This window comes from Coccinella septempunctata, chromosome 6 (assembly GCF_907165205.1).
Source record: "Coccinella septempunctata chromosome 6, icCocSept1.1, whole genome shotgun sequence".
In the NCBI taxonomy this organism is placed as follows: Eukaryota; Metazoa; Arthropoda; class Insecta; order Coleoptera; family Coccinellidae; genus Coccinella; species Coccinella septempunctata.
Genome location: NC_058194.1, coordinates 6,966,189 through 6,975,502, shown reverse-complemented (window position 1 = coordinate 6,975,502; position 9,314 = coordinate 6,966,189). Strand labels below are relative to the sequence as shown.

General features: G+C 36.1%; 3 protein-coding genes across 3 annotated transcripts; 1 reads left to right on the top strand and 2 right to left on the bottom strand.

The window, feature by feature from the left end:
* On the top strand, positions 1-3,526 carry LOC123315938. Its single transcript, XM_044901845.1, has 2 exons — positions 1-608; positions 685-3,526. The coding sequence occupies exons 1-2, from the start codon at positions 1-3 to the stop codon at positions 3,524-3,526; spliced, it is 3,450 nt and encodes a 1,149-aa protein (XP_044757780.1).
* Positions 3,527-3,852: 326 nt separating this feature from the next.
* Positions 3,853-5,007, bottom strand: LOC123315937 (uncharacterized protein K02A2.6-like). Its single transcript, XM_044901844.1, has one exon. It carries the CDS (start codon positions 4,771-4,773, stop codon positions 3,853-3,855), a length of 921 nt encoding a protein of 306 aa, XP_044757779.1. The 5' UTR covers positions 4,774-5,007.
* LOC123315936 lies at positions 4,861-6,270 on the bottom strand. Its single transcript, XM_044901843.1, has one exon. The coding sequence runs from the start codon at positions 6,268-6,270 to the stop codon at positions 4,861-4,863; it is 1,410 nt and encodes a 469-aa protein (XP_044757778.1).
* Between the last annotated feature and the right edge of the window lie 3,044 nt (positions 6,271-9,314).

Below are 9,314 nucleotides of genomic sequence, written 5' to 3'. Positions count from 1 at the left end.
ATGACGAATGCCCAACCCAAAATAATTATTGGGCAGGACAATTGGCCGCTTCTTGTCAATAGAAAATTAGTTGCTGGACCCTGGAACGGACCAGCAGTGAGCAAAACGCTTTTAGGTTGGGTACTTCACGGAAATTTGAAATACGGCGAGAAAAATCCAAATTCAGTGTGTCATATTCAATCTTTCGACATTTTCAGAGAAAAAGATGACTTAGATGTTCTTCACGATCTTGTCAAAGAACAATGGAGACTAGAGAAAATTGAAAATTCTCAGGAATTGGCTCCATCACCTCTAGATCGAAGAGCACAGAGGACTTTGGATACTACAATGACAAGAGTGGGACAAAGATATGAGACAGGACTACTATGGAGAAAAGAAGACTTAGTATTACCAGAAAGTAAAGCGAATGCCTTTAGACGACTTCGCTGTGTCGAACGGAAAATGGATAAAGACAAAGATTATGCAGAAATGTACACTAAAAAATTTGAAGAAATGGAAGAAAAGAAATACATAAGACGACTATCAAAGAGCGAGATTGAAGAAGAATCAAATAAAATTTGGTATCTGCCCCACTTCGGTGTAATCAATCCAAATAAGCCCAATAAATGGTATAAGTCCTAATGATTGTTTGTTGACCGGACCAGACCTTTACAATTCTCTACAAACAATACTTCTGAACTTCAGGATAAAGCAATATGCTTTCACAGCGGACATAAAAGAGATGTTCCTTCAAGTCAGAGTAAGAAAAGAAGATTGTTATGCACAAAGAATACTCTGGAGAGGCATGAATAGAAACGTAGAACCTGATGTCTATGAAATCATGGTTGTATTTTTTGGCTCATCCTGCGGACCGTGTCTGGCTCAAGAGGCCAAAAATAGGAATGCCAGAGATTTTGCAGAAAACTTTCCTGAGGCTTCAGAAGCTATTATACGTCATCATTATATGAATGAGTATTTGGGAAACGCAGATGAGTTGGAAGATGCCAAGAAATTGGTAAGAGACGTAATCTACGTTCATGGACAAGGTGGCTTCGTTATATGCAACTGGATTGCCAATGATGACAGAATTCTTGAGGACGTGGACATGGATCTTGTAGCACAAGGTCATAAGAAATTGGATAGTAATAATAAGGACATGGTGGAAAGAATTTTGGGTGTGTATTGGAATCCTGTAGAAGACACATTCTGTTTTCAGACAAAATTCAATAAGATCGATCGAGATATTTTGGATAACCGCAGAAGACCAACAAAAAGGGACATTTTGAAAATTGTTATGTCAGTTTTTGATCCTTTGGGATTCTTGGCAAATTTCATCGTTCAAGGCAAAATTATTTTGCAAAATATTTGGAGAAGCAAAATTGGGTGGGACGATGAAATTACCCATACTCTCGAAAATCAATGGCAAATGTGGTTCTCAGATTTGAAGAATATTTATAAATTCAAAATTCCAAGACAATACTTCTCGTTGAATCGTCATAAGAGTAATATTCAATTACATGTATTTTGTGACGCCTCTGAGAACTGTTATGCAGCAGTTGCCTATATAAGAGTTCAAGAAGAACAAGCAATCCAAACCAACTTTGTCACCGCTAAGACTAGAGTAGCTCCGTTACGACCCCTATCAATTCCCAGACTGGAACTGCAAGGAGCTTTGATGGGTGCACGTTTAGGAAATTATTTAAAAAAAGAAATGAACTTGAACATATCTTCTGTTTTCTATTGGACCGATTCAAGAACAGTTTTACATTGGATAAGATCAGAGGCACGACGATTCAAAGTATTCGTCGCTCAAAGGTTGGGAGAAATTCAGGATATCACTAATATCGCCGAGTGGAGATACGTATGTTCGAAAGAGAATGTAGCTGATGATGCCACAAAAAGAAAGATTTCTTGGGACAGTCAGCGATGGATGAACGGTCCTGATTTTCTGCGAAGAAATCCTGAAGATTGGCCAAGAGAGGTAGAAACTGAGAACTTCGGAATAGACCCAGACACTTTGGAAGAAAAGTTTGATAATGTTCTCATTATTTCAACCAAAACAATTTTGTCTACACCTGATGCTCTAAGATTTTCGAAATGGCAAAGATTGCTTCGAACTACTTCTTATGTCTTGAGATTTATCGACATTATGAAGAGACGGTGTACAGGAAAAGGAGAACTTTCGGTTGAAGAGATCAACAAAGCTGAAAACCTTCTTTTCAGAAAAGTACAGGAGGAATCTTTCATGGAAGAAATAAATGCACTGATGCAAGGTAAACCCTTCTCATCGAGTAGCAGACTCCGAACACTAAATTGTTTTTTGTCGGAACAAGATGGACTTTTGAGACTTGCTGGGAGATTAGAAAAATCCGAATTGAATGTACAGACAAGGAAACCTATCATTTTGGATCCACAACACAAAATTACGAAGCTTATAGTCCAAAAATATCACGAAGATGTTCACCATCATGGACAAGAAATAGTGATTAACAATTTGCGACAAAAATTTTGGATTTTGAGGTTGAGACAAACCGTCAAAAGCATTTGGAATAGTTGCCAGCTTTGCAAAATTCGACGTGCAACCCCAAGAATTCCAGTTATGGGTCAACTACCAGAATGCCGTATTCAACCGACTATCAGAGCCTTCATCAAAACAGGTATTGACTATTTTGGGCCCCTGGAAGTCACAGTAAAAAGAAGCCGGGAGAAAAGGTACGGAGCTATTTTCACATGCATGACGACTCGTGCTGTACATTTAGAAATAGCTCATGACCTGACAACCAATTCCTTCATCAATGTTCTTCGACAATTCGGCTGTCGGAGAGGCTTTCCAGATGAAATTTATTGTGACAATGGTTCTTGTTTTAAGAGTGCTGAGAAGGAAATTACCGAAGAATTCAAGAAAATTGAGAAAAAAGAAATTTTGGATTTCACTGTGATGAGAAAAATCAAGTTTTTCTTCAACCCCCCTCTAGCACCACATACGGGTGGGAGCTGGGAGAGATTAATACAAAGTATCAAGAAAATAATGAAAGAAATTTTGAAATGCAGATATCCGCCAGAACATGTACTCCGGACAGTACTTTTAGAATGTGAAAGCATTCTCAACTCTAGGCCATTGACTCATCTATCACTTGATTCGGACGATGCAGAAAGTTTGACTCCCAATCATTTCTTGATTGGACCATCTAATATTTCACCATCATTCACCGAAACTGTAGAAAAAGACTTAAATTTGATGTCTTCTTGGAGAGCTGCACAAAGGTTAGCCGATATGTTTTGGTCAAAATGGTCAAGAGAATATTTACCTACGTTAATCAGAAGCAGTAAATGGTATAGAGACAATGGAGAAAGAAGTATACAACTGGGAGACGTTGTTATAATGGTGGATCCAGATGGACCTAGGAATTTATGGCAGAAGGCTGTTGTTATCAACGTCTACCCAGCAAAGGATGGGAAAATAAGAACAGTGGATGTTAGAAACTCCAACAACACCATTTATCGAAGACATGTTGCAAAACTTATTGTTTTAGATGTTAAGAAGTAATTGTCATTTCCCAAGTCAATTACTGGGTGGGAGAATTGTTACATTTTTCATAGAATTTTATAAGGTGTTATTTATTTTCAATTGTAAAGTAGCCATTTGATGTTTCCAAGGTTTTCAAAAAAAAAAAGATTGATTGAAAAAATATATTTGACGACTGATGACAGATTTTTCATTTTTGACCATATTTTCGACCTTCGACCGGATATAAAGCAATTATTTACAGGTAAAGACTCTAACAATAGATTGCTTTCATAGATCCATCTTAGAATTTATGGAATATGCAAGAGCCAATACCACCATTAGAGGCATCAGCTGCTACTACAATACTACAATGGGTTATAGTGAGTCAATAGGAGATTCGATTGTAAAATTTCCTTAAATTTGTCGAAAGATTGCTGACAATCAATACTCCATTCCCATTTTACATTTTTCTTCAACAATTGGTCGAACGGTTTCCGAAGTTCGTGCATATTCCTAACAAATTTTCCGTAATAATTAATTGCTCCTAGATAAGAACGTAGTGTAGATATATCGTGAGGTGGGGGCATATGGATAACTGCTTCAATCCTTGAAGGATCGGGCTTTATTCCGTGTTGATTGATAATATTTCCCAAATATTTGATTTCGGGTAGATTAAACTTAAATTTTTGAATCTTGAGATGAAACCCGAATTCACGAATTCTCTGTAAAACGTTCAGCAAATTCCGTTGATGGTCTTCTATATTCTTTCCAGAAATGATGATGTCATCAATATATGCTGCTGTTCCTTCCAATCCTGATATCATCGTTTCGATAATTTGCTGAAACAATGTTGGAGCTACTTTGATTCCAAATGGAAGCCTATTGTAAGAAAATAGGCCTTTATGAGTATTAATTGTGAGGTACTTTCTTGAATTCTCCTGGGCCTCAACTTGTAAAAATGCATCAGACAAGTCAATAACGCTGAATACTTTTGAATTGGCTAATTTCGAAAAAATATCATCCAAGGTGGGAAGAGGGAATTGATGAGGTTGAAGAGCATCATTCAACCCTGTCGAATAATCTCCACAGATACGTAAACTCCCATTTGCCTTTTTCTTTACTACAATAGGTGCAGCCCATTCAGAATAATCAACTGGAGAAATTATGCCAAGATCTTGAAGTCGATTCAGTTCATCTTCAATTTGTGCCTGTGCAGCGTAAGCCACTGGTCGTTTTGGACGAAAAACTGGTTTAGTTTCTCGCGACACATGCAATTCCACCTTCATTTTTTTGCAAAGACCAAGTCTATCATCAAATATATCAGGAAATTTCTCCTGTAATTCTTGAACATTTTGTGGATTACTATTCGGAATTTAGGGTAACATATCTTTTCTTGACACAGACATCACATTACAAATAGAATTCAGTGGAATGTCCCACAATCCAAACATCGTGATCCAATCGATTCCCAATAAATTGAGATTCTTCACTGGACTAACATAGCATTTTCCTGAATATGATTGATTGTTAAGGGCTATGTTGCATTTGAATTCTGAAATGAGAGGAAGTTGTTGACCGCTTGCATTTCTGACTAAATTTTTCGTTGGGAAACATTGAGGCTTTCCTAGTTTGGTCCACATTTCCTCCGATATTATGGTGATATCTGAGGCAGTATCGATTTGCAGATTGACCATTACGCCATTGATCATTAATTGCAGATATTTGCGTCCTGTTAGTGAATTCACCTGAGATATTATGTTGCTTCTGTAATTGCTGTTCTGCTTGTAGTTCCTCTTCTTATTCTTGCCACAAAACCCTTCCTTGTGACCAACTTTGTTGCAGTTTTTACATGTGTGATTCCGGTAGGTACAATCCTTGGCAAAATGCATCTGACCACAATACCAACATGCTGATTTTGGTCTATCTCTGCTTGAAGAAATATTCGATTCTACTTTATCTTCCTTATTGTCGTCATACGATTTCTTTGATGACCAATAGTTCTTTTTTGAAATTGCGTTTACCATTGATGTGTTGGCATGTTCTACCATTGCGGTATCTTTCTTCAAATTGATTATACGCTGACATTCAGAAATTAAATCTTCAAGGTTGAGAGATTCTGAGTTTTTCCCATCAATTTTCGATAATAGTCGTGATTTCACATCTGAATCGTCAACAGACTCAAGCCCACACACGAAAATAAGACATTTGAATTGATCAGCTGTTATTTTCCAGATGTCAAAGTCTTCACAAAACTTATTCACTTTTGCAGCATATGCAACGAAATCTTCCGCACTATTTTTAGTAAGTTTCATACACTGATAACGAGTGTTAAAAATTGAAGTTTTCTTTCCGAACATTTCTTTGAGTTTAGCTACTGTATCTTTGAAATCGATTTCTTTAGGCTCTTTTGGCAAAATAAGATTGATGAATTGTTGATGAACTTGTGTGTCCAATTTCCTGAGTAAAAGTCTCACTTTAGCTGGATCTGAGAGTTTTTGTGCATCCTCGATGAACAAACTCTCATAACGTCGGTACCATGCATCGAAAGTAATGTTGTTTTCTGGATCATAGTGGAATTCAGTGATTCCATTGCCTAGAGTTTCCATACGAAATTCTTCACTTACTTCTGCAGATTTTGGTGAAACTTCACTTGACTTGAAACTCTGAGACAGGAGTAAAAGAAATTCTTGTTGATTCTTCATCAATTGATCCTGCTGTAGCTGCGCCTGTACTTGTTGGGCTTTGATGAATTCTGTTATTGTTTTTTGGAATTGCTCCGACATGATAATTATTCACAGTATCCTCGTCGCCACTTTTATGATGCCTTGTTCATATATTCAGGTATGGAAACTCTCTTATTGAAACTGATAATATATTTCAAAATGATTGAAAAATTCAATATGAAATTATTAATTGACAACTGTCAATAGGTAACTCGGATTTTCAGTCGTTCCCAACAGAACCAGAACAACCTGGAGATTGATTAAGTCATTAACTGGTAAATGTGGTTCCAAGAAACAAGCTCTACCATCAGGCAACCCACAACTACTGGTGGAGGATTTCAACACCTATTTTGTGAATGTTGCTTCCAATAATGTAATGTTTACACAAACTGAATATAAGGGTAGGTTGAAGTATGTAAGTGGACCCTTCTTTGTGTTTGAGGTAGAATCTGAGATTATTCAAGTAGTTAAGCAGTTGAAAAATTCTTTATCATCAGGTCATGACTAAATTCCTAATTTCATCATTTCATCACTTGATTGTTGAGCCATCAAAATATATTTTAAAAAAGGCCTCTATAACTGGCACATTTCCAACTGCTCTCAAAGTTTCAATTATTTGACCTTTATATAAATCTGGTAATGTGGATGATCTTGGCAACTACCGACCGATTAATCTCTTAACAACTTTTTCTAAGATATTTGAGAAGATTTTAGCCAATCGTCTTGTTAAGTTTTTTAGAAAACACGAAATTTTTTGCCCAAGCCAACATGGGTACATGAATAAAAAAAACACAACGACTGCAGTTTTTGAACTAACTCAAAAAGGTACAGAAGCTTTAGAGATGGGCAAAATTCCTATTGGTTCATTTCTGGATTTGTCTAAGGCGTTTGATTGCGTTGTTCATGCTATACTACTTAAGAAACTCCAAAATTATGGAATTAGAGACAATCAATTCAAATTAATAGAATCTTATCTCAAAGGCCGAAAACAGAAAGTACGTATTAATGTTGGTGACAATATTTTTATTTCTGAAGAAACTACTTTTTATTGTCTACATCAATGATCTGCCTTTCAATATTGGTCAGTTGCTTAATATGATTTTGTATGTTGATGATACCAACATACTGAAAGTACTAGACGATCTAATTAAATTAGTTGAAGAATTGAATAACGCATTTGTCGATGTGAAGGAATGGTGTTCCATGAATGGCTTAAAATTAAATGCTGAAAAGACTGAGTGTGTAATTTTTCATAATTCAAGATCCAAAACTCAGTTACCAATTAGGGTAGTTTTAGAGAACACTAATGTAGAAATTACTGGTTCAACTAAATTTTTAGGTATTCATGTTGATAGCGAATTGAAGTGAAGAAATCATGTTGATCATTTGAACAAGAAATTTAATTCTTCTCTATATGTCATCAATGTTCTGAAAAAGTTTATGGATATTCCTACACTAAGGGTTGTTTATTTCTCATGTTTTCAATCTGACCTGTCTTATGGTATTGTGTGTAGGGACAATAGTGCATTTCTATCTAGCCTATTTGTAAAGCAAAAAATGATGATAAGATCTATTTTTGGTATGAAGTGCAGACAAACATGCAGGGGTGTTTTACGTGCTCACAGAATACATACTTTGATTGGACTTCACATTTATAATTGCATAAAGTTTCTTCTGCAGCACAAAGAATTATTCAAGCGGTTCAAAAATAATAATTTGAGAACAAGACAAATTGATCGATACCTCTATCCAATACACTCTTTGACTGTGACGCACAATAATGCTATGTATATGTGTATTAAATTGTATAATACTCTACCTAAGCAATTTCATAATGTCAATAGGGAAATTTTGTTTATTAAGAAATCAAATGAATTTATAATGAGGTGTGAACCATATAATATTGAAGAATTTGTGGATTTCTGTGAGAGAGAAAGGAATATAATCCTGGAAGTTTTGTAATTTTTTGTTTTTTGACATTTATTCTTGTACATTTGTAATGACATTCGAATTGAATGAAGGTTATGACTTTAGTCTTGCGGCTTTCACACTCCTCTCCAGAGGAAAATTCACTTATCCCAGATATCTCAGATATCAAAAGGATTAAGCTCTGTTGGAGCCCTTTCCAGGTTTTCGGGAAAGTCTGGTGTTCGTAAGTTCTCCACCAGCATTATTAGGCGAACGACGATCGCAGGAAAAGGTAGAAAGTTTCAATTTTTGTTTGTCTAGAGTCCTGAAAGCTCCTCCAAAAATTCATTGCTTGAATATTTGATAGTAGTTGTGCGCTAAGACTAGAAATATATTAACCCGAGATTTTATTGATGGAGATTACTGTTTATTGTTTTGCGCTCGTTGCATGTATTTTGGAGATATTAAGGATTTAAGTTGGTCGTTATCGGCCCAGTGCGAGTGTTGTAGAGAAACTCAAATTTTATTTTCAATAGATTTATTTGTTAATTTATACATGAGTTTCATCTAAGCTTTCTTCCCAGAAATAATATTAACTTCAAGATCTGTCGTTCGTGCGACCGACGGCCCGAATCCACATTTTCCCTTTCGAGGGCATTCAATTTGCGTGTTTAACATCTTAACCCTTTCGTTCCCAGTAGTTTCACTATGAAACCACCTCTAATAATATTTATTTCATGAGTCCCTATGGTAACATCTCAAAACAGTTGCAACAGTGGTACGTCAAATGCGGCCTCTCATAGAGGGTTGCAAAAGTTCTGCAAAATATCGCTGTACAACGAGTAAAGTTGGTCTTTGCTTAAGTGACGAAAAAAACCGTATTCTTGCCATCCACAAGAAATACTAATATTACTTGTATTATAGGTTGAGTTGGTGGTTACATGTAGAAACCACCATCAAAAAAAAAATAGCAAATAGATATTCAATGAAATATATTGCATTTCTGGTATTCTCGACCTCAAAATATAAGTTCATTCTGAATGGAATTTTCTAATTTGGGCCTGAAAGGATTAAAAATAATCACCCCATGACCAGTGGAAAGCCGCTCTTCCATTGATCAAGATACGAGGTGCATTATTACAACGGACTCCCTGAGGCCATACGAAACTCCTGTAGAAGATATTCAGATTATATCA

Bases quoted from the DNA above. Each gene is read 5' to 3' on its own strand.
- LOC123315938 (XM_044901845.1), top strand. From the start codon at position 1: ATGACGAATGCCCAACCCAAAATAATTATTGGGCAGGACAATTGGCCG. The intron at 609-684 runs GTATAAGTCCTA...TCTGAACTTCAG, and splicing joins CCAAATAAGCCCAATAAATG to GATAAAGCAATATGCTTTCA.
- LOC123315937 (XM_044901844.1), bottom strand. From the start codon at position 4,773: ATGAAGGTGGAATTGCATGTGTCGCGAGAAACTAAACCAGTTTTTCGT.
- LOC123315936 (XM_044901843.1), bottom strand. From the start codon at position 6,270: ATGTCGGAGCAATTCCAAAAAACAATAACAGAATTCATCAAAGCCCAA.